Source organism: Numida meleagris, chromosome 7 (genome assembly GCF_002078875.1).
Source record: "Numida meleagris isolate 19003 breed g44 Domestic line chromosome 7, NumMel1.0, whole genome shotgun sequence".
Classification (NCBI taxonomy): Eukaryota; Metazoa; Chordata; class Aves; order Galliformes; family Numididae; genus Numida; species Numida meleagris.
The window spans coordinates 21220910-21246714 of NC_034415.1; the positions used below are offsets into that span (position 1 = coordinate 21220910).

The 25805-nt window shown below is 39.3% G+C and overlaps 1 protein-coding gene across 1 annotated transcript in view; it reads left to right on the forward strand.

Annotated features, from left to right (window-relative positions):
• Nucleotides 6129–25805, forward strand: part of MAST2 (microtubule associated serine/threonine kinase 2) — a 151287-nt gene continuing 131610 nt past the window's right edge. The window contains exons 1-2 of the mRNA XM_021405165.1: nt 6129–6276; nt 9843–9985. Of these exons, the coding sequence (XP_021260840.1) occupies nt 9935–9985 (51 nt within the window). The 5' untranslated portion in view covers nt 6129–6276; nt 9843–9934. The remainder of the gene's footprint in view (nt 6277–9842; nt 9986–25805) is intronic.

The following is a 25805-nucleotide window of genomic DNA, read 5'->3' on the forward strand; positions in this document are numbered from 1 at the left end:
AATTGCATAAGAAATACTTTTTATGGCGCTATATGTACATAACATGGGTATACATTATAATACATACAATAAAAGAAATTGACAACTGTAGTGGAAATGTGAAGTCGCAGCGTGAACCAGTGCTGGAGCACCTGGTGGGAAGGCAGGGCCAACCCAGGGCAGCTCGGCAGCATGCAAGGCACCTGAGTGAGCAGAGGGAGTGGAGCCAGGATGCAGCTCTTCCCAGACCTCATTTAAAGATTGGCAATGGAGGCAAGGAGGTCTCACTGGAGATCCCTGCCTACCTGAGGCCTTCTGAAGGTAAGCAGCTTCTTTCTTTTATTGCTGTGCCCACAGTTGTTACATTTGGGCAAAGCCTGGGACCTTGCTGCTCTGCTGTCCTTGCTGCGCTTTCCATCGCGTTACAACAACAGCGTATTTTCTGAAGACCTTTAGTTGGTGTGGATTTTCAGAGATGTAAAAGCAAGATAGTGCTTTCAAATGTTCCATGGGTGTGATTACATTTCCAGGAGCAGATACTGCTGATGAGATGAGTGTGCTGAAATAACTGTTGCACTGTGGGGAATTTAAGAGTTCTTGTACCTTGATTTCTGATTTGTTTTCAGAACACACATCTTCCTGACTGATCTCTATAGGAATAGTTGCTGTAATGTTTTTTTTTTTAATGTATATTGTTGTGTGTTGTGCACCATAACCATTTTCAACAGTATAAAGGCAGAACAAGTTATTTAAGCACTTAAGTTTAATGATGTTAGAATAAGTTTGAACCGAGTGGTCAGAACTGATGCTAAGTGTGCAAATGAAGAAATTAAGGTCACTGTTTCAGAGGAGAAGCTATAAAGGAGTTGTGCAGTTAACGTAGTGACAGCAGGCATTTAAGCATTTGGGTATAGATGGTTGCGGTGACATATAAAGCAAAGAAAGAGGCTAGCAATTAGTCAAATGATTGATACTGGACCAGTGTCAAGGCAATGACAAAAATACATGACCGTGGAAGTTCAGTTATGCGTTCAATTAGTTCTTGGGACGTTCTTTGGCCCCTGCATTGATCCTTGGTTTTAGGATGGGGAGAGTCTGTTTACAGCTCTGTTCTGCCAATGTAGCAGGCACTGAAGTGTCTGCTGACTCCGGGCTTTCAGTCTGAACTTGAGTCGTGTTGGTGCGCATAAACCTGACAATGGGGCATTGTTTTTGTTCTCAAGCAGAAGAGAAGAAATACACGGCTTGTCCTTGGAACAAAACTTAGCTCTTGTTTCTTTGGGATCGAGCTGTGTTGTGCAACTTGATGAGGAGGAGCTTTTGTGTCCAACGGTAGAAACTGTGCAGATATTGATAAGAACTGTGAAGTAGTTTATCTTTGCTTGACATTTTATGTGATTTCTGTTACGAAAAGGTAAGGATTGAGTAATTGTTAAGTTTCCAAAGACGAGCTTCATTTCCATGGTTCCAGTGTCCTATTTCCTTTGGTTCTAAGGCTGCTGGTAGTTTTATGGGCAGTCTTATAATCAAAGGATGATTTTTTTCCCCCAATGTCATACATGCAGGTCTGCTGTTGAATTTCAGGGAGTTTTTCCCAGGGAAACTTTGCATAGTACTTCTTACGTTTGCTGTGCATTGACGTGCTTCTCATCTGTGCAAAGGAGGGAGAAGATCCTGGATGGTTCATGGAGTCAAAAATAGCAGTGCCAAGAGATTGGAGCTTTGACTCTTACAGACCAAAAAGAGTATTTGATACCTGAAACTCCTGTAATGTCTTCTTCTGTCATACTTTTTTCCCCCTGTGCAGTGTGCGTTACAAAAGTTCAGTAAATTAAGATTAGGTCTTAAAATTGCATTACTCATCATCCGTAGTAGTTGAATGTCTAGTTAGAAAAGCTCCTTTGTCATCTGCCCTGTTCGTGCCCGAGTTTGGCTCACGAGTTACCTTGTTCCTTTCTCGGTGGGCAGCTTCCTTCAAAAGAAGGCTTGCAGCAGCACTTGGCTGTGGGTCTCCTCCTTGTTGGTCCCTCAGTCTTGGGATGGTTTGTTAAGGGCTCTGTCTCAGACCAACAATCGCGTTAGCACCAAACGTTCAGGCTGATACAATTTAATGACAAATCTCTCTGTCTTTCAGACTGCGGTTCCGTTAGGAATAAAATGATTCTGCCTCTTGATGATCTTCACAAAGAGCATAGTAGAGGACATAGATGTAAATATTTACTTTTGCTTTTTAACAAGCCTTTTAATGCATTCCTGCACCTGGGAGCGCTTGCCAACAAAGTTAACAACTTGATCTTCCCTGGTGAAAGGACATGAAAGCTCCTAATTCATTCATTGTAATCGACCACGCCTTGGACTTGGTTCCTGAAGAGTTACCAAGAGAGAAATCTTTCCATCAGAGGAACAAGATGAGGGTGTACCTCATAGTGCCAGTTTCTGATGCATTTTCATTTGCCTTCAACTGTTTTTCTTGTCACTCCTCTGTAATCTGCATTGTGCGCGTGGTTGAGTGCAGGCAGGAAGCTGGAGGTCCTCATCTGTTACATGTGTGCACGTTACGCTGTGCAGCTGTATCATTGCAGCAATAACACTTAGCTCCTTGATGTTCCAAGAACTTTACAAAGAAAATAAATAAAGCTTATCTATTTACCTTTGGGAATGTTGAGATTTATTGCAGAGGGTGCAGTGTTTTAGTGTTATTTTTGTTAAGGGCATGTATGTTTATTATTTAAAACGAAGGGGAAAGGCTGAGAAGAAAAATGATTTTCAGATACATGTGCTCAGAATCTGGAATCAACTGGCTCTTGTTAAATGACAAACAGGACCTGATTAAAAACAGAAAAGAACTTAAAATGTTAGCAATTTTTACTGCTTAAAAAAATCACTTTCAGTTATACTTGATTGGCATTACTCATTGCTTGTCTTCCTTACGGAACAGGGTAGTATTAGTCTATGGTTTGCCAATTTGTTGTCTCTTTCATTTTTTTCTTTCACCAGCTTGTAAGGATTAATTTCACCTGGTGTATTACACTTGCTGGGCTAAAACTTTCATTTTTGATTAGGTAAAGCATTTTGGCCTGCAGATTTGTACATTCAATAGTCAGAGTTAAATATTTTTGCTTGTTTTAGAGATTTTAAGGAAGATTAATGGTCAGACAACGTTATCTGCTACCAAAATACATTTTGAATTAGAATGCAAGTAAATGTAACGAGTGCTGACCTGTGTGATGTCACATCTTCAATGTAGGCCCTACAGACAGGCCCTAAGTGGTGAGTTTTACCCTGCCATCTCCCTGCTGATGTTCTGGTCTCGCCAGCTGTGTGATACAACACTCATCTGTCAGCCCAGGAAAGGTAATCACTTGGTACCTTGACATGTCCACGCTCACCGCATTCACGTGCTGTTTGCAGATTAAGGATCTGTGCTGTGCTGCTCTCAATACCAATAAGTATTAGTGTACGCCTCCCTGTCAGGTAGAACATCTGCTTTCTTGTCTTTGGTCTTACAGCTACTGCTGCAATCTGATTCTCCTTCTTGAGCACAGTAACCCTAGCGTGAGATGTCAGGCAGCAGAAGCAGACTTGTATGTATGTCCAGTGCCACAGCTGTGCTAACTGGCTTTCTGTGCGAGCGTGCCCAGTGTCCGAGCTGAAGAAAGCGGAGCTCCTCGCTGCTCAAGAAGATCCTTTGCTATTCTTCTTCATATCCTCCTGCTTCAAGTTATGTGAGCAAAAATTTCTGTATACTGTTGGAAGAACTGATAGGAACAATCTCAGCCTGGCAAATGAAGATTGTTTGTGATGTTCTTACCTGGAGCCCTGACCTCTGAAGGATGAAATGGGCAGCTCAAGCCTGATTTCTCTCTTCTGGCAGGAGCCTCAAGGCCAAAGAAAATTCATACACATTTTTTCTATCACCTTTGAGAAGAAATTAAAGAAGGGTTCTTTTCACATTGTATGAGTAAAGTGTTTCTGTTAGGTGTTTGCTGATAATTTTCTAAAGCTGCAAATCTTTTTTTATTTTTTTTCAACTCAGAAGTAGAAGTAGAGCCCTTAAAATTCTGGCAGCTTGTGCCATGTAAGGAATTCATCAGCCGCTCTGCTCTATTTAGTAATTTGAAAGCATGTAAACAAACCTATGCTTTATCACTGCAAAGAGTTGCCCTTACCCATGGATTTGGGATGTTGCATAAGATCTTTGCCCTTCACTTGTATTACGTCTTGCTTTGGGACAAGGACATGGAAAGATCTCTTCTTGTGTGCTTTTTCTCCCCCTGACTTTATTAAGACTGTTAACATAACACTTGTTTTTTTTTCTGTACTTCATTTGTGAACTGCAATATTAGAGCTGCATTTTGATGGGTATGTGAAATAAATTACAGTCTTATGAAAGACAACTGAGTTAAAACTTTCCCTCTTCTTTGTTCTGCTGACAAAATATATGCACGTCTCTTAAAAAATGAAGTTTTAAACTGCTGAGTTGTAGTTCTGCATTTTGAGAACTTACTAATGTCTGTCTGAGAACAGTGCACTGGATTTTTTTGAATTATTATTGGAGAAGTGAGTTTAACAGATACATATAAACCTGCAGTGTGTGACTGGGGTCCCTTTCTTCAAACATCCAGCAATTATGTAGTCTTTCTGAACAGAAGCAGCAAAGACTTTCTCCCTTAGGCCTCAGCAGCTCTCAGAGGCGTGCTGGGAGGCTGCTAGTACCATGATTTAAAGTTACTTTGCTTACTCCTAAGTGCAGCTGAAACACGTGGTAGAGTGGATGCAGAAGTATGGGCTTCTGGCAGTGAGGTGTTCGGTGCCTTTGTGGGAAAGTTCAGAACTGAATGAGAATTTGAGCATCTCTGTTCTGAGGCGCGTGGGGAACTGTAAGGCGTGATTAAAGCAGCTTTCAGGTCAAGCAGTTTACCAGTGTTAGGATAAGGAGTAGGGTTAGGGGGCGAGGAGCTGGTGGTAAGTGAATTCAACTACTTTGTTAGCCAGGTCTCATTCTTGATTTGGTGTTGGCGGTGTGGCAGCTGAATGTCTAATGGTAACCAGAGGAAGAAAGAGCATTAGAGCAGTAGCTCTCCATCTGCAAAATGTGCACCACTAAAGCAAACGTGGAGCAGCACATTCCTGTTCCTCAAACAAGTAGTGAGGTTACTGTTATGATGTGCCAGAAAGAGATGGGGTTTACTAAGGTTAAGAATGAATGAGTCAGAGCTAAGTGAGGATTCAATTTCAAATCCACGCTTTCATTTTCATGTAGAGCCACTTTGTGTCTCTTTTGCCTCTCTACAAGGAATCTTGAAGTTGTTAGAGAGGACGGTCCTGGTCTGAGTTTGATAGTTTGGGGTGTAACATTGTAGGCTGAATAGATGTGCATTAATGACTTCAGAAATAGATTTCGACTGTGATCTGCAAATCTTAGTTAAAAGCCACTAGTGATAGAGGATTTTTTTTTTTAATTAAAACAAAATCTAGAAGACATAATTTATGTTATGTTAAGCTATGTGGTGATGTTTCATGCAGGGAAGTTGTTTACAGCATATTCTCTGCCTCAGATGAGATTTTATATGGATAGGCATGGCTTGAAGTAGCTAATGGGAGGCATTTGTGGGGGGAAAAAAAAAAGGAGCAATCCATTAAGATTTGTGGAACTTGCTGCACAGCTGCGGAGAAGGGGGGACTGCCCAAGTGCATCTGTCCGGGCATATGCATGATAGCCGTGCTCATCATTTTTCTTCAGGCACCCAGTGAGTGAGAGTTACTTTGACACCTCCAGTACCAGAAAAAAGCTGCAGTTGTATTCACTGCTCTTCTGCTACCCACTTCTGTTTTGCTTGAAAGTTTGCTGTATGCTGTGAAAGGAATTAGTCCTCTTTTCCTACACCCTATAATAGTGAAGCTACAGCAATTATTTCCTGCCTTTTTCTGACTTTATTAATGGTTTGATTTACAACAGAAACGTTCAAGAACCGTCTTTGACTGGGATCTTCTGATGTGCATTCTGCACAGATTTGTGACACAAAAGAGAGGGACTGACACTTTTAAGTAAATATCGGCTCTCTCTTATAGTCAGAGCTAGTGTGTTTCAGAAAGGAGAGACCTTAGCTGTCACTAACAATTTTTTTTTCTTGTTTTTCTTTGTGCAGGAAACAATAACAGAGTCCACTCCGTTACGCTGCAGGAAGCTCAGCAATCCTGACATCTTTTCATCTACTGGGAAAACTAAGCTCCATCGTCAGCTGAGTCAAGATGACTGCAAGCTCCGCAGAGGTAGTTTGGCAAGTTCTTTGTCAGGTATGCCAATTTGTAGAGACAATTCATCGGTATTAAAAGACTCAGTATTGCTTGTTCCCATAACAGTTGTAGTAAGATACTCCTACATAATTTCTTTTAAAGTAGAGGCAGTCTTGTTGGGAAGGCATAAGAGGTTTTGTATAAGAGAGAAGTGCAGAAGGAGATGTTACTAGAAAAGAGTGAAAAAGAGAGACTGAATTTGGAGTGAAATTCTGCATATTGCCCGGAGTGAAAAGTTAAAAGCTAAGACTTGGTGCGCAAAGTTAAAGGATTGGTGGAACTTCAGGCAACACAATGATACATTCTTGTCTCTTTTATTTTTAAAGTCACCACTGACTATAAGAGTGCCTACTTTTCCGCGTTGTTTCTTAAGAGGAACTTGAGTTTATTGTACATTCTGATTTTTTTTTTTTATTCAAAAGTGTTCTAAAGCAAACATTTGTGATTCCATGTAAAAATGCTTGAAAAACCAAGATGTTTTTTTCAGTTTGTATAAAGATTTCTCTTCTATACATTGTTGTTGGCTCTATCAGAGAATTTAGTTCGTACCTGCTGTAGAACCACGTAGTAAGCATAACCTAGTAATTAGTCAAAAAATGGAGAACCACGTTCAGTAGTTTTCTTTCTGAAAGTCTTAACACATGGGCTAGGGGATGGCTTCACAATACTTTAAAGCTTGTATTCAAATCTGTGATGCTGGCATTAGACCATAAAGAGCTGCATGGTCAGTCTAGAATGAAATAGCTGATCTGCCTGAATACTGCTGCTGTTCTGTACAGTTAACTTTCAGCCCATTTCCTCCCTAATTAGGCTCACTGAGTATTTGCATGTTAGAGCAAGAATGAGAAGAGCTGGAAATTCTCAGGTGGGAGGGGAAGAGGAAGAAAGTGAACAATTCATTTTGGCAGCAGCGTGGGCTTGACTTAAGCAATTGAAAATACAACCAGTCTTATTGCTTCCTTCATCTGGAGAAAGATAAATATGCTGATGTTTGAGGTTAAACTACGTAACTGTTGGCTGAGTATAATGGCTGAAGATAGTACTGTAGGTCTTTTTTTCTCTTGAACGGAAGCAAGCAAGGGAAAGCAAATAGGAGGAAACAGGAAAATGAGAGTTGTTGTTTTTTAAAATATATTTTTTTTCTGTTTGAGTATAACGCTCTTGTAAATCTTCAGTCTGACATTATAATGTCTTCCATAACTTGTTGCTGCATCTTAGTGACTTTTCAGTCTGCTGTAATCTGATGCAGGAGGGGGAAAAGAGCCTCAACTGGATTATTTTGACTCCATTAGGTAAATTAAATGTAGATGTCTAGATACATTTTTCAAATGTAGGTTGGGAACACATATAGGATGTGAGGCATAGTAGGAAAAGGCTTTAGCTTCAAAGTCCATCCTGAAAATAATTCTACTTTATTTTAACGAGAGAAACAAATAAATTTCAGAGAAATAATAGTGATTGTAGATGAAATAGAAGATTGTACATGCAAACTAGATGGTTTAGATTTGGCTCTCTATGGAGATCTGTCGTCTTGAATTCAGACTGCACAGCTGGTGCCTCCTTGATTTCCTGGAAGAGGTTCTGTTCTGTTTAAATGCTAGCTGTTTTTGTGGAAGTACAAGAAGATATTGATAGCTGTGTCTTATGGAGAATTAAATGTTAATCTAGCTCTCGTGCACTGGCATTTTGAATGCTTAGATAATTACATGCTTTGAATTGCTATTATAGGAGATCTTTGCTAGTACTTTACTGAGATAAATACGGCAATGTATGTTTCTGTAGTTATAGAGCTCTGCAGACAACAGGAGGTATTGTATTTACACATAATCTTGAAAATGAGCGAGCCATAAAAATCATGTCCACAGCTGTAAGCAGCTTTGAGTGGGACTGAGAGCGAGGTACCAATAAGCTGTGTCTCTGTTTGCTAACCGACGTTACGGCTTTTCATCTCTCATTCTGTGACTCATTCCATTAATGTGTACTTGGTACTTTGCTTGTAATTTTTGCAGAAAATTAACATAAACAAGCTTACAAAAAAAACAAAAGACAGCATCCCCCACATGAAATCATGGGTAATCACACTGTCAGTTTTCCAAATATTGTGGCAACTTTCATTTGTGAATGTAATATTTCATGTTTAACGCTAAGGTCAGTTAAGTGTTTGTAAAAGAATAGCCTGCTGGGAAAAGAGTGTTTTCTGCAGTGTATGTGATTAAAGATGGAGACTTCTTCCTGCTACTGATTGCAACAAATGTCTTACAGTCCCCTGCGATTCCTCCTGCAGAACCTGAGCATGTAATCATCTGTGCAATGCAACCATGCTCACCGTGCTTGGAAGGGAGGGGGATGGGGGCACCGTTTCAGGATTAGCCTTTCCCCTATATAACTAAGTGCCTCTAGTATGTCTTGCACTGTTTCAGTGGGGGGGACGATGTCTAAGACGGTATACTATTAGCAGCCCACATTTCACCTTTGAGCTTTGCAAATAGAAATTAATTTAGTCTGACAATCCTAATTTTAAGGCAAATTTTGCAGATGGTGAAACTGAAGTAGGGTCTGACTGACCGGAGTTACAGAGGAAGTAATTTGGAAGCTGAGAATGGAACCTCCATTTAAATACTTTTTCACTTGTGTTTTAACCACTAGACTCTTGTCTCTTTATGGTGAATGACATTGTACGTAAAAGGACACTGTCAAGCTTGATGCAGTCAATACTTTGACTTTGGTTCTCTCTTGTTCTGGAAATTTACTGTTTGTTGCTCTTAAAAACAGAGTGTTATATTGACTAGAAAAAAATATCTTGAGCAGAGCTTTTTAATTGATTCCTGTGCTTCCTGCAGTAAGGTGCGATGATGTGAGCCTCTTGAGACAGGAACTGCTTTTTCTCTCTCTGTGCACAGCATGGGAGATAAGGGTCTACACTAATCAGATGTAAAGGAGGCTTGGGAGAATGACAGAACGTTTTGCTTTGGGGATGATGCGGTGTTGCTGACCAGTGAATTTTCTGCTGGGAAATATTGATCCCTGATGCAAAACAAAACAGTGATTAAACACGCGCTATTTTCTGATCGCAGCTGAATGAAATCTTCTGCTGAATGTTGCAGTGGTAGAGGAAAGCAGGATTGTCTAGTTGGCTAGGTTATTTAGGAGAGGTAATACTTTAAATTATGAATATATTTTCTTAAGAATTTTTAAAATTACTCTTAAAGGATTTTGCGACATGAACGCTTTCTATCTATAGGGCAACAAAATGTTCAATTGGCAGCGAATGTTGTTTCCTTTTTAAGGTGTGTGAAGTATAGAAAGGCATAAAATGATAGAAGCCTGTTTCTAAAAGATTTTTAATTTGCTCATTACCTAACAATTAAAGAAAACTATTAAAAAAAAATTAGCAAAGCTAATGAACTCACAGGTAATGTTCTACAAGTTTTATCTAACTGAAATTTTTAATCCATTTTCTATTTACAGATTGTTCTCCATGCGCAGTATTTGCTTTCTGCATTGTATTATGGAATTGGAAACTTTTTTGAAAACAAGTTGATGATATTTTGCTTTTGTTTCTAAAGGAAAGCAGCTGCTTCCCTTATCGAACAGTGTCCACAGTGGAGTGGGACAGACAATCTGGCAGCCACCTGGAGACACCTCAAACCTGGTCCGCATGAGAAACCAGTCTCTGGGACAGTCTGCTCCTTCGCTTACTGCTGGTTTGGTGAGTAAGTCTGGGTAGACTTGACGATTTTGTGCTATAAATCAAAAGTGGTGTGATCTCGTGCTTTGGTTTATTTACCTTCCTTTCTTTACTCCTTTTCACTGAATGCACTATTTTATTCATGCGTATGTACGCTTTTTTGGCTTGGAGGTGAATTAGGAGGAGAGTACGTTCACCTTATTATTATTTTTGGCAAAAAGTTGAAAAGGGAAAAATGTATGCATGAAGAATAATGTCTTTCTGAGGAATCTCCTTTTCCATACTTCTTAAGCCGTCTGATTCCTGAAAGAGATGGGAGCATGGGAACCTGACCATTTTAAACAACTTTAATTGGGAAACAGCTTTCTGAGTAGCTACCTTAGTTTATTTCCACAGAGTGCAGCTAGGGGGCTGAAGCTGAAAGGGATAACTGTCCATGGAACTGAAAATCTGGAGCTTTTCTGTATGGTTTCAGTCAAAAGCTTTAGGTAGAAATGAAGAATGTTGAAGAAGGCTACATCTGTTAAATTAGCATTCTCTAAGAAGAGAGTATTCTGTGTGGGGAGGAAATTCAACTGGCTATAGTCATGATTGTGTTGCAAACCAAAAGAAACATAACTTTTGTTTTCAGATGTTCCTTATTTCCTCAAAATATTTTAAATTCTGAAGTGCAAAAAGAAAAGCATAAGAGTAGGAAAAGACAGCTATCAGCTATTCGTGAGCAGTCATATATGCAACGTAAGCTGTTGATAAATGGTAAACACAAGGCAAAGCTAGAAGCTTTTTTTGTTGAATTTCCTTGGGATTGCCTGTATAAGAAGTGTTACAGAAATGAAGAAATGGTCTGTCAATGGCGCTGCCTTCTGGGGCTGTGTAAGTAACTAGGTAAATGTTTCTTATGCTGTGAGGCTGCTGAGAAGCAATGAACCCTTAAGTAAAAGGATGTACCTTGTATCGAGCCCTTAGATTGATACCCTTTAAACTTTCTGGAGGATCCCAGCCAGTTTGGTACCACCATGGGTTTGAAAAAAAATTTAAATCTTTAAAATTCAAACAGCCGTGGATTTGTTACCTAAAACTAATTTTGTTTTTTTTTAGTGACGTATCTGTAGTCTTAGCATTTTTAGACATGCTACTATAGTGATTTGATTTAATTGTGTTGTGTTTTAGTTTGGTGCCTGTCAATAGATACTCTCCTATCAGTCTTTGCCTTCAATATCAATTCTTAGCAGTGGTCGTTGTTTCCCTATATGTATAGGAAGTACAAATCCTCACATGAACATCTAAGTATTTCTCTGGTGGGGACTTAAGGGTGGAAGAAGCAATACGTTAAAACACAGACTTAATCTCTAGTGGTAGGCAAATGCCTTGAAGCTTTATAGCTTAAGTTAATGAAAATAGCTGTACTTCTTTAACACAAAGCATTGTTCTCATATATATAATTTGGAATAGTGTGTTGTTGTTTAACAGCCCTGCACAGTTCAGTGAGCTGCAGATGTGTTTGCATGCGGATGCTGCATATTAATAAGATGTATTCTCAGTTTACCGTGGCAGAGTTTGTGCTGTCTATCAAATGCTCTGATACAAAATGCAGTGTCAATAATTTATTTTAAAATAATTATCTAATTAAAGCAGACAGATTCAGCTATAAATCCAGCCTTTGTCCCTCTGTGTTGTTGCTAGGAACTGAAGTATACGGCTGTTTTCCTACCTCTATATAGTTTATGGTGGGTTATATGTTAATTACAGTTGTAGTTAATTAAGCCTAGAAATTTTTTTTTTGTACAAAATGGGCTTCTGAAGCAGTGACTAAAGAGCTGATCATAAGATGAACACCTAATTAAATGCAGCGAGTCCTGGGATCCTGGAGCTGGCTATATGTTTGTAGCTCTTTCAATATGCTTGTGGTATTGAAGTGTGTTTCACAAATTAGAACAGCAAAAGGTTTCTTGCCAATATAATTAATCTTCTTTGAAGAATAGCTCTATTAGGAGATGAATAGGTTCAGTAATGCAGAGTGTCATTTTAATGTGCCAGCCTTGATTGTTAGAGCATTTAATTCCCTTATTATTTGTTACTAATACAATAGATGGATAGCTAGAGAGAAATTGGGAGTGTGGTACTGGGAATGCATAGTACTCAAAGCTATGTGCGTTATGTCCTTACTTTATAGTACTGTAGATATCAGTGTATTTTCCTTTGCTAAATTGCTTTGCTGGCATTCATAGCATTTTTGTTCTACAAATCAAAATCCTATAGATTGTTTGCTGAGATTAAATTGCTTTTTTTTTCCAAATTTTAAGTGTTTGCAAAATGGAACAATGTATTAAAGATAGTAACTATGGAAATAGTTTACGACTTCAGAAACAAGACTGATAGCTGGGTTACTTATTAGCAACAGCTCAAGAACTGGAAATCACATTCTAACATGCTAAATTTTGTAAGCACAATTTATTGTTAGGATCTTTCAGCTCTTTGCATGTGTGATGGTCTGGATCAATGTGGCTGCATAGCAGTTGTCACTAGATTCTTGACTGAAGAAGGAAACTAGCAGAGACCGAATGCTGAGCACTGATGTTGTGGAATGAGAGATGATGAACATACGTATCTCCATGCCTTCTAAGTATGTGAGGGAGGATTTTGGAGGATGACCTTCAGAGCTCATCATCTACTATAAGACGGATGACTCTCATTGTAGTAGAATGACATCAGGTGGGGAACATCCTATGATTTTTATTCCATATTTAAGGTTTCTAAATCCCTAAGATATCCAAGGAATAAATGGGGAGAGGCAGGGAATTGCATAGGCATTTTCTGCTCTCAAGACCTAAATACAGTAAAAACCAAAGGGAAGAATGGTGATGGGTGGGAAAATGTGTATAAAGCGTGCATATATGAAACAGAAAGATAATGTGGAAAATGTCTTAGAAATTAGTTTGGGGACTCGTATATCTGAAATTTTGGCTTGAAGACATTGTGACTTAGAAGGAGTTAGATCTTGGACGGTGTTTAAGATGACTGATGAGAATCGTTGGAAATAAGGATGCATTCCCTTATGAAGAAAGGCATAAAAAGTATCAAGATGTGTTAATTTTAGAAAGGATAAGGTTTGAGAAGACAGTTCTGTGATTGTTTTAGAGAGGGCGGTCTTTAATACAAACACTTATTTTGACAAAACTCAATGAATGATTTTGCCAAAAGCAATGTATTTCAATGCCATAAGGTATTAATATTCCAGAGTTGGACAAAGGATGATTTTCCTTTCCTTCATGTTGTTGAAGATATGCTGCTCAGCTGATGCACCACACTGATGCCAAATATGTATTGACACTTGTGGTGAGAAAAGTGTTTTTACATGTGGTTTCTGTATGCCTGCCCGCCAACCTCTTCTTAGAGGGAGCAGCTCAAGCACTGTCTGCAGCTTTTTGTGAAGGAAACATCTGATAGTGCGCTACCGTGAATTACAATCCTAGAATCACAGAGTATCCCGAGTTGGAAGGGGCATCGTTCATGCATTGCTCACAATCTAGTGCTTGGAAAAATCAGAGATGTTCCAAGAATAAGAAACCACACGTGTTACTTTTGCCAGCTGTGGTGATGAGAAAACACTTGAGAGAAGCCTGTCATTGGAAAATGTGATACTTTCGTGAAAAATTTTGAGCCTTTTTCTCCTCTTCTTATGAACTACGGTTTTCTAAACTGCTCCCTGCACACAACTGAAGTTCCCCGTGCCCCTTGAACTGGAAAACTGATGAACAAAACGATACAGTTGTGTTTTCTGTGCTGTTGTAGAGTGTGTCATTTTGCCTTTCCCTGTCTTGTTCCATAAGAAGTAGTTTATCAAAATAAAAGCCTCTCAGATTTTGAATAGTGATCAGGAGAACAGAAAGCCTCACGTGTAAGGACTTGATGTTACACCAAAAACTTCCTGTGCTGAATTATGCTGAGCCAGTGACTATCCCCACTCAGCCACCTCTGTTCTGAACGCCCACTTACTCAAAGCCACGTGGATTTGGCAATATTGAATGGAAAGGGACAAATGGTCCTAGGGGCAGTGAGGAAGTCTGCTGGCAACAAGGTAACTGGGACTTCACCCTGTGTCATATTAATTTTCTTGTCCAATTTGAAGTAAGCCCGTTAGATGTAGGAGAGAATGTTCAGTGTTGGTTTTCTAGATTTATTTTTAACTCCTTCAAAATGATTTAGATAATTACCATTGAATTCATTTTAAGGCTAAAACCACTTGCTGGTATCTATAAAGCCTGGTGAGGAATTTTCGGTCCATTTCTGCCCTCTGCTGGTGGGCATGTGGCAATTAAAAGAAATCAAACCCCAAGATTTAAGAAACTGTAAAATGTTCTTAGAGATCCTGGTAAGAGTTGGTGATACCACAGCACAAGAATATTACTCATGGGATTATGTTCAGCAGTAACTACTTGCTAGTAATCGGGCTTTTTTTTTTTTTTTTGCTGGAGTATCAATTAGCTTTATATTGTAAAATACCATGGCTTGCAATGCTGGCTGTTTTTCTGGTAACGGAAAGTTGGTGGTTGGGACAAGTAAGAATAAGATATTTTTTTTTATTTCGTAATTATATAAGTCATTGGGTTTTTTTGCATTTTTTTGGGGGTCAGAAACTACGTTGCCAGACTGTGTTTTGGTCTGTGAACTGCTAGGTGGTGCTGAAGTATTGGAGGTTTCATCTCACCGCAGCGAGTTGCATTTTCAACACAAAATGACACCACTGCTACCTAAAGAAGGGCAGAAGCTGTTTTCCAGTACACTGTAGCTACTGTTAACTGCAAAATCACTACAAAAGTTAGCAACTGAGAAATCCTGACAAAGTGCAACATGACTTGAAGTTCCGTCTTTTCATACTGTTCCAAAAATCCTGTTAGTTTTAAAAGAAAATTCTGTATCTGAGTGTCCTACTTTGTCCATGGCATTTTAATGGAACTTGTGTATTATTTAGGATCTCCACTTTTATGCTGGTATATGGGTACTCATTAATCTCACACCGATGAGGCCTTGGAAGGAATAGAGTTTGTGGTGACTAGCAGGGATCTGATTAGCAAACGAAGCATTTGTCTGAAAAGCACAATAGGTGGTTTTCCACTGCATTATCCACCTGTCTGCTTGATATGTACGCTGACAGTGAGGTGAGTACATAGAGCTTAGACTGCTATCTTCTTGTAAAAGAATTAGATGTAATCTCTGTATTTTTATTGAACAGTATCATAGTAGGTGGGGGACATATCATTAATGCCAGTTGTGCATAGAGCTACCTCCTGCTGGTTGACTGTATGCTTATCACAAACACAGATTTTTGAGTTTGATGAGGAATTCATTTACAGCTATGTGCTCTGAAACATGCAGCTGCTCTTTTCCCGAAATGTATTGTTACAGGCAACCTTACTCTTAGATTGTATTTTAGGAGGTAAGGCATTGACTGTTGAAATATTCGTAAGTTCATAGAACCATAGATTGTCTTGGGTTGGAAGGGACATTAAAGCCCAGCCAGTTCCAACTCTCCAGCTGTGGTCTGGGTGCCCCCACCAGGTTGGGCTGCCCGGGTCCCATCCAGCCTGGCCTTGAGCACCTCCAGGGATGGGGCACCCACAGGTCTCCAGGCAGCTGTGCCAGAGCCTTACCACCCTCTCAGTAAAGAATTTCTGCCTAGCATTTAATGTCAATCTCTTCTCTTTTAGTTTAAAATCATTCCCCCTGTCCTCTCATTATCAGACCATGTAAGATGTTGATGTCCCTCTCATCTATAAGCTCCCTTCAAGTATGGGAAGGCCACAATGAGGGGTCTCCCAGAGCCTCATCTTCTTCAGGCTGAGCTTCCTTGGCCTGAAGTAACTTTGAATACTTGACTGTAAAAGTGGGATTTCATAGCTTTATATTGTTAGGAAAGTGGAAGATAGCAGAAACCTATGGTTGTATGAATGGATAGAATTTTTTACTGTATGAAGTCATGGAAATTGCATTTAAAATGGTAGTTGAGGGGGAAAATGTTTTAACTTGAGAATGGAAGTAAGTGGATTTCCAAGTTAACGTCATGTGAATTTTATGCGTACTAATGAAAATTTGCATTTGCTTATGCTGTGAAGCCTCCAAGTGAGTCTTTGAGAGTGGGTAAGTTTTATAAAATGTTGGAAGAAATGGCTGTAAGGAGATGAGGTAGAAGGTAAGTGTTGCTTGAAGAACTAAAGCAATGTCTAGGCTCGTTTTGTTTGAAGGAACTGGATTTGAGGGAGCGGTGGGGAGGGAGTTCCAGCTAGGTAAAGGGTTGAATGTATTGGCATGAACTGAATGATAAGAATTGGAAGAGAAGACAAGGAACTTTGATCTGATAATGTGGAGCAGTGGGGAATTAGGACTTTGCAGAGGAGTAAACAATACTACAAGCAAATTGCAGAGGAGCTGTTTTGAACGTACTTAAGTATTCTGAGTGCTGGGCAGTGCTTAGAGTGCTTGCAGAGATTTACCTTTGTCACAGCTTTAAGGCGTCCCTGGTGGGAAAACTAAAATGCATATACTATAATTCTGCATATTTTCATGACAAATTCAGGACTGTGCTCTTCACAGTGGCATTCAAAACTGACAGTCCCGACGGGTTTTTCGCTAGTAAATGCCATTCTAAGTAATCCATGTGTATCTGAGTAAAGAACAGCAAATAATTGTGATAAATTCTGTACCAAAGTTATACTTAATATGTACTGCATACTGCTTGAACACAGTCAGCATCTTGCTGTGAAGAAACTTCAGTCTTTTCAGGTCAGCGTTTTATTTTTGTTTTTTACTCGTTTCAGTTAAGTGAATTTCATTTTGGGGTGGACTCATTGGCTCAAAAGGGATTTTCATACTCGAAAGAAAATTTGAACATTCTTCTGTGTAACCTGAGGCTTGTCATCATAGGAAATATGAATTCATAAAACTTGCCTTGTGATAATTGTTAGGCACTAGACTGTCAGTTTGAATGATTGCAGTTCTCATTATCTTCAGATGCTGTGTGTTACTTTTTGTCTGTGAATATGTTGAATTGATTTTTGGCACATGCAGTCAGTTCCGCTCCTGACAGCAGCGCTATTGTAGGTGTAAAGTGAGAAGCTGCTGTAGTGTGCGTGGAAAATGAGCTTTCTTGCTTGGGGAGCTCTGGGGGACTTGAGATGGAATACAGAGAGTTATTCAGACCACTTTGACTATGCCTTGTCACTGGAACGATGCTTTGCTCCATAAGTGTGATGTGATTGTTTCTGACCTTTACAAAACCATATACCTGCAGAAGCAACAAAAGTCTCTTCTTAAATTTAAAATATTCAAAAGTTTCTTTGTATATTTTGGTGATTTTTTTGTTTTAAGTAGGTATTGCTATGGAAAGACAGTGTGAGTGAGCTGTCTGCATTTAGTGTTTTAATATAACTACCTTTTCTATCTGGTAACCATTTCCTAGGATGTGGTAGGTGATAGGAGGGTGTGTTTTCAAGCGTGGAATGGTTTGGTTGTCTGAGTTTTGAAGTGCTTTGTTCCAGTAATGCAAATGGTTTTGAGCTTTAAGATACTGAAAAAAAACCTCTTAGTCTTTGACTTAAATAAAAAAAAAAAAAAAAAGCTTTGGAAATGCTCTAGGAAGTAGGAGCATAATCTGCTGTGTTTGGCTGCCATCTTTTTGTTTGGTGTGTTTTACTCTGTTTTATTTTAGTTTATCCAAGGCACGCAGTGCATCTTCCAGGCAAACAGTTACGGCTCCTGCAGGCAGTGATGGCTCATCTTACTGCTTTGAGGAAAACGGGAGTGCAGTTGCTTCTCTGCCTTGCCTCTGCCTGGCTGTAGCTCACAATCTTGCCCAAGAGTTAATCTGCAACCCTGACTGCCTTGTGAGCACTAGAGGGGAAGAGGTGATATCTCTTGGCAGAGATCGGTTTAGCCTTGTAACTGAAGCGGAGCGCTGATACCTGAACTTTGATAACCTAGGATACAGGGAGGTTAAATCACTTGGTCATCAGTAAAACGGGGAGTAAATCGTAGCTCACAGACTTCCTGTAAAGCTCAGGTTATTAATGCTTAGAAAACTCAAATGGACAGTGCTATGAAATAACTTATTCCTGCAGTCGCTTTCTTTGTAGTGTACCTGCAGCACTTACTTCTGATTCTGTTACAGTTATTGCTTAGATTGAAGGCAGTTGTTGAAAGCAGGAAACACCTCGGTCTTCTTCTGGTCTTCACTGCACTGTTATTACCGACCCGGGCATTTTGTGCAGGTCTTAACTTTTCAAAGGTGGAAACTGCAAAGTCCTTCTGCTGTGAGAACATGCGGCATGAAGGCAGAAGAGCTGTCACGCTAGCAAGCTTGAGTTGGACTCAGAACCTGTAGCTCTTCCCTTTGCCAGCTGAGACTGTGTCTGAAACAAAGCAGTTTACCTGAGCTGCCTTACGAGCAAATAATGTAGGATGACTGCTAAAGGCACTTCTTGCTTTTGTTACTTATTGCAGTGACCAAGTTTCCACTGGGGGGAAAGATAAAAAGGGATTCTGTGTACATCATGAATGTAAAATGGTGTTGTGTTGAGGTGGTAGTGCTGGTATGCAAAAATGTGTGCCAGTATGAACTTTAAGTTGCTGGCAAGGGGAAAGTGTTTATAACAGAGGACTGAAAGAAGTACAGAGTTCCAGATCTGTCATAAAGGAATGTAAAATGTAATTAACCTAACATAACCTTTAAAAAATTCTTGAGCCCGGTAAATTAAATGAGCTGTGGAGATAACTTAATGAGAGATTTTAATTTTGTATCATAAATAATATCCTATTAAAATCCCCCAAATTTTGCTTTGTAATGGAATCCGCTGAGACTCGCACGTTCTCACGATGACCTCATGATTCAGTAACGTTGTTAATATTTCTGGCGCGTGTTTGAGGGGTAAGGTCTGGGTTAATGGCAGCATTTGTTCTTCAGCTGCTTGGAGCCACAAAGCCCCAGTTGAAGATACGAATGTTCAAACTTCATTATTTTAATGTGGTTATATGGTACAGCATCAGTAAAAAGTAGTCAGATGATGAACTCCTATTGCAGAGTAGCATAATTTGGCCATGAAAATAAATAACTGTGTGAAACTTGAAATTAAAATTCTCTGCATTGGATTTTAAATAAAGCATGCAACTTTAAGTCTAAGGTGGGTTGAGCTCCAAAGTAGAGGTAAGTATTTGTGTACCTTTAACAAAGAACAATGCTGTGAGATTTGTTCACACGGATCTGGTTGCGGTGCACAGCGAAGGTTTCACGTTGCCTTGTAGTAGGTGCCTTGTTACCTATTTGTTACAAATAGTTAACTGCAGAGATGCTTTTGGAAAATTTGTATCCTGAGTTTTTCAAATGTTGATAATTTACTGATTTACTTGATAACCAAGGAAAGTGCATAGTATGTCTAGTGCTGTGTCAGGAATCCAAAGGTTGAAGGCAAAGGTCAAAATGTTCATGACTGCTCTCATTTCATCAGTGCTGTTGGCCTTGGTTGCCTCTTTGCAGCGTTGCGTGCTGTGCTGTCTAGTGTGAGCTAGATCCCATGTAAGACCCCTCTCTGTTCTGAGGTCCTTCGGTTCTCGTCTTCCTACCGTGTTCTCATAAGTGTTCTTGATTTTGTTTTTCCTGTGCCTTCCCCTATCTCCAGAAAGCAGGAACAAAACTCCCCATAGTGAAAACCCATTCTTTCTATGCAAGAGTAACTAGAAGAGTTGTGAATTCAGACTGCTTTGTGCACGAGCTTACTTCTACTGTGACCTCCTTAATTCTTTTCCCCTCTAACTTCTTTGTGCCATCATCAACTAATCTGGAAATCTTCAGGTAAAAGCTATAGTGTTGCATCTTGTATCATAGTTTTACTGTTGCTTGAAATTTGCATCTGGCTTTTTTTTATCACGTGGTAACTAGGTCTCATACAATATCTATTTCTTTGCTGTCTCCTTGCTATAAATGAACAGTGTTCTGAATCGTGGCCTTTTGACCCATAAGCTCTTTGAGTCTGCTCAAATGACGGTTTGCAATATAAAGTTTTGTAAGTGGCTGTTTTAGGGCAATTATTTGTTTTGCTTTAATTCACTCAAAAAAAGGTGGCTTTCAAAATAAAGCAAAAAATAGTGCTCTGACTTGAAAACACATTTAAGATTTCTTTTAAAAGAAATGCATGTATCTTATTAGAATAAAATAGGCTAATGAAATAATTGAAGAAGTTTAGCAAAATAAACTGAATGTATTTAAAAGAAACAATTTGTACTAGCATGTAAGAGCAGAGGCATCAGAACTGAGAGGAGAAGTACCACGCCAGCATTGTCAATTATATTGATTAGGCATCAGCATCAATCCTGTTTGAACAGGCAGCTGTTTAAAATGGCGTACTTGACAATGACATCTTTTTATTTTCTGTTTGATGATTTGTCTGCTGACATATTTATTTTCTCAATGCAATTTACATGCTGTGCTGAAGTTGTTGCTGACTGAGAAATACTTGACTTATACCAGGCATGGAGTAGGAAGAAAATTAGACCTCATGGCTGATATGAACGTGTAGAAATATCAGGTAACATCTACAAGCAAAGCTGTTCATTTAAGCACCGACTTCATTCCAGGATGATTCTCTAGTAAATTGAATAGAATGTTTCTTGTTTTTGTGTGCTAAAGATTATTTGGAAATCAGTTACATTTAGGTTAGTTTTAAAAAGAAAATGGCAGCAGGGCTTCATATACAAAGAGGTGTTGAGAACCTTGAGGAACCCTGTTCCATGTGGGTTATTGTCAGACACGTCTGTGTATCAACTTCCCTGGGAAAGTGTCAAGAATAGATTAAAACCTATTTAAGTGGAGGGGCATTTGGGCATTAAAATCAGCTCCACAAGAGGTGGTGGATTTCCCTTACTGTTCTGACTGCTGAGTTCCTCTGGTCTTCCTTACCCCAAAGTTAAACTACTCTTCTTCCTGGCTTACTTTGAGTTGTAGTAATTTTAAGAGAGAGGTATTGTGGCACCTATCTTCTTCAATTAACCATTGCATTAATGATGCTTGTTCTTCTATCTGCTATCTGATTTCCTTTTTTTCCCACTATTAGCAAGGCTTTTATCATCAAGCTTTGCTAGTGTTGTATGGAATCTCCATCTGAGAATGGTTGTGGACAACCTAAAGTAATTTTTAGCTTCGTTTTTCTTTGCACATTAGGAAACTTCCCTAGCAGTTCATGAGGTTTAAAAGTAGGTGATTGCAATTTCACGTTCTGGAGCACGTAGTGAAAGGTTGGTTAAACTCCATTTTGTGCTAACTGGAATGGATGAAGCCTATTAAACTCCATTTCATCCAAGCTGCATAATTGAGCTCATCCTTTTTGTTAGAAGCTGCTATTTTCTGCTGAATACCACGGTTCAGAGTAGTGGGAAGTATATAGTATTATCCGCTAGCCATAGGTATAATTAATTTTTTGCTGTATGTATTTCTGATAATTACTTCAATCATATAAAATGCTCAAATTCTGACATGGTTCTGGCAAAGACTGGCTGTCTCATTTACGACTAATTCTTGTGTCCTGGCATTTTGTCTTCAAAAAGAAAAAAAAAAAAGTATATGAGAGACAAACACGTTGGGATTGTAGCTGAGTGGTGCTGCATGTTTAGGGAACCCTCTGACCTCAGCAGGATCTAATGAAGTAGCAGTAACCTGGGGTCTGCGTTACCCACCAGGGGACCAGGGTAAGTGATGCTGACTGCAGTGTGCTGAGGAAGCTTGGACTCTGTAAAATGAAATTAGTGGGAGCTTTCAGTTACTTATGTGTAGACTTGAGACACTGGCAACATTGCTTTTAGCCATATCAGTGCTCAGTTCTAGTTCAAAATAAAAGTCAAAAAGCCAGCCTCTAATAGCAGCTAAAATATATGCAGGAAGAGCTTAAAAAGCGAAGTAAAAACAACAACAGCAACAAGAAAAAAAAAAAACACTGATGTTGATTTCAGCTTCAAGTAAGCACCGTGATTTAGAAAGAGAAATCTTGTTGTTGAGGAGCAAGGAATCCCAGCAGATACCTGCATCTCTACAGCCCCCCAGGAACCTAGTTAAGGATCTCCTGTTAGAGGCACAGAGAAATGCTGTGTTCCCCCTTCCTACCTGCAAATGAGAGTTAAGAATGGTTAAAGGAAAGTGGAACGGATAAAAACAGGGTAAAGGAGGTTGACACAGCTTTAAAAACAATTCAGGGATGAAATGTGAACTACTAATTGTGCTGTGTAACCTATTGTTTAAAAATAATTTCAGTAGCTGAGAACTGAAAACTGGCAAAGGTGGTACCTGTATTTAAAAAAGAGAAAGACGAAAAGAGGATCCAGAAGAGATCTGTGGAATTAGATGTGGGGGTGTTCCCTTTGTGCTGTAGTTGCCTGAACCCTGGTTCTTAGCAGTGTAACTACCTGTTTGGTGGTAAGTAAACAATATTTGAATAGACCAGCCTTACCAAGTCATTCGGATAACTCTGACAGTGCTGATCTCACAGTTTATATTCTGCTCTTACAGTAAGTTTGTCATCAGTGGTTTTTTATTTATTTCTAGGTCATCAGTTAAAATGCTGAATAATCTCATATGCATGACTGTTCTCTTGACACAAAATGGCCCTATTCAGTTGTGATTCATCTTCTGACAGCTACTTTTTAAAATTCAATGGAATGACTGGTTCTTAATCCGGACAGTTTTGCTGTTTCACAAAGAGGGATTTTTTTAGAAATGCAGTTTGCATCAGCAGAGGCAATATTTTAACACACACACAGGCACCATCCAAAAGAACCTAAGAACTCTTCTCAGAAATTGCAGTGATTTATTTGGAACCTTATTTTCCATAACAATCTCAACAACTGGTGTTATTTCTACTTTTGTACTTTAATTGGAAATGTTGATACGGGATTAAAATAATTATTTTGCCTGGGATTGACATCACATGGGTTCTGCTGAAACCTCTTGGATAATCTGCTTGCTCCTTAACTCTTGCTTGGCCGGGCAGGAACAGACTTTTCTTTTTTTTTTTTTTAAGACATTCCCCTTCTGTTCTTGTTGCAGGAGCGTTAAAGGCAGTACTGAGAAGGAAAGTGGGCTGCTAGTGTGGGGAATTGAGGAGCGAGGCTCCTCCAGGTAGCACAGAACAGAGAGCAGGCTTCTACAACCAACTGATGCTTACGCCAAATAACTTTGTGTTTTATTTAGAACCATGCTGCTATTGTTTCATCATTCCATCCCAGCTTACGCATTGGTTTAGTTGTGTTCTACTTCATTGACTTCAGATGGAAGCCGTAAGAGAACGAGGCCTCTTCAGCTTTATTGCCTGTTTTGGAAAGTGTTTCCCTCCCTCATATTCCACCTGGACTGTAAAGATTCTCATTCTGCTATGAGATCATTCTGCCAATATAGTCTTTTTTACTTGACAATGTTGGCAATTTTGGAAGCATCATTTCAATATTAAACCTTTTGCCTTAGCGGGTGATTTTTCAGCACATCACTGTGGATTGCCACTGGTGATTGCCTGTTTTCTTCTTCAGTGAAGACCTAATGTTTTGGTAGAATTGAATTCTGTTTTCTAATGTAGTTTTTTGCCATCACAGTTTTGTCCCAGATCCTGTCAGACTCGGTATGTTACCAGCTTTCTGAGAAGCTGCTTTTGTTGATGTGTATAGAAAAGGCTCCACTTTCACAGAAGGCATCATCCCTAGAGGAAATTCTAAGACTCAGAAGACCAAGAAGTGTTATGGCTTTGTATTTGATTGTAATCAAACTGTCTCTCACCGTCATGTTGTCTCTTCAGAGCTGGAACAGATCTGTGGGTGAATGTGTGCTTCAGGCATTGCTTTCAAATTTCCCTGAAGCCAGTGGTGTACATGATCATGATTGCAAGAAACATTGAGCAGTGGAAACCAAAGTTTACACAGTTGTTCCTTCTTTCCTGGTAACTTCCAAGCCGCTGGTCATTTTTATCCAGGCTTGAAGAGGGAAGAAATGTCAAAAATAATTGTAACTGCCATTTGTAAGAATTGGAACAGAGTAGGAGCCACCTCCGTGCATTCTCTCTGAGATATGTGCTTTTGTTTGCTGTGGCTTGACAGCACTGCTTGATGCAAATGCCACGGAGCACACGGCCCTCGGGTCAGCTGGGGATGTGCTGTCCCCATTGGGGGCAGGGGAAGTGGGAGAGCTGACCTTGCATCTGGAAGGGCAAGATAGCAAAAGACAAAATGGAGTCTGCAGGAAACCAGGTGATCTTAATTCTGCTGCTTGAGAAGCAACTTGTTTATATTGAAGTAACTGAAAGATTTTTACCTTCTGTCTCTAAAAACATAGATGTTAGTGACCTAACTTTGGGTAAGGTTGGAAGGACAGCTTTGTAAACGCTTCTTGTAATGCTTCCTTGCCCTCAGTTTGGTAGGGGGAGTGACAGGAACCTGATGCAGCAAATGGAAGATCTTCCCATGTGCCCTTTTTTTGCAGCATTCTGTGGTTGCCCCACACTGAGGCTGTACTGAAAGGTCAGTGCAGGGAAGTGATAAGGGCTTTTCCTGGGCTGTAAATCTGACCTTCCAGAAAGCTGGGAGGAGAGGAACCCTCAGTTTTGGATGTCCATATTAAAGCAGAGCATACTTTTGGCATCATCTGCACTTGGTTTCTTTGCTTTTCAGTACTTAAAACATTTTTTTTAATAGTATTCTACAAGCTTGAAAGAGAGACTATTATCTAATTGGCTTTTGGTTAGGAAGATACTGATTTCTAGGTCAATGTAAAACAAATGAGCATTTAAATTGAAGAGGAGCAGCTGTTCCAAAGCCCCTTTCCACAGTGCCTGGTTTTGTTAAGGATAATTGTGTCTAATTTTAAATTATGATAGCTTTGAGTATTGAGCTTTGCCTTGTTATATCCACTAGCTCATTCTCCTTCATCTTTAAGAATGTTCCATCATGGAGCTAGGTTTCTAATTTGATTTATTTTTCTGGCCTTTTGAATTATGAAGAGAAATACAACTTTAAAGGTTTTTTTCAATGCTTTCATGCAACTGTTGCCATACTTCCATTTTCTTTTTTGAGATCATAAAACATACGATATTGACTAGCTGTAAGATACTGCTGAGAAAATACATATTTATGTAAATGTGCAACATTTTTTGTTTGCATTTTTAGCTTGAAAATGGAAACCTTAGGTTCTAGCGCTGAAAAATTCAAGAAAGCTCTTCAGCTCTTAGAAGGAAACATATGCTAAAGATGTCCTAGGGATTACATACTGCTTGTTTCAATTAACACATTGATATTTCCTGTCGGTTCTTGAGACAAAAGCCTAGGTGACAATTCAAATGATAAAGGAATATCATATTTTAACTTGGTACTGGTGAGCTTTGATTTATTTACTGTTTTCGAAACAAAGAACAAAAGATTCCAACTTGAAGCTTGGTGTTGTGTGATTCGGTAACATGTCTGAACTCTCTAAACAACGCGTGTTGTAAATCCATAACCAAGTACATTTGTTTTTATGAAATGTTTGTTGCTGGACATGGCAGTGTTGCAACGTCATAGAGAAGGATTGTGTGCATGAATTGTAGTAAACTGTAGTTATAATTTGCAGTAAATGTGAAGTACATATTTTTCAGTTTAATGTGAAATCCAAGCGTCGCTTTTTACCTACTTGTTTTATGGAAAGCGGTTGTTTTCATACGCCTTTAAAAATAATGGATGTCACACTCTCTGAGAAATATGCTTTGGAGCTCTAAGTCAGCATCTCTCACAGGTTTTTGCTTCCTCTCCCCTGACTAAACGTAGTAGGTTCTGTTGAACACAAGTAAAA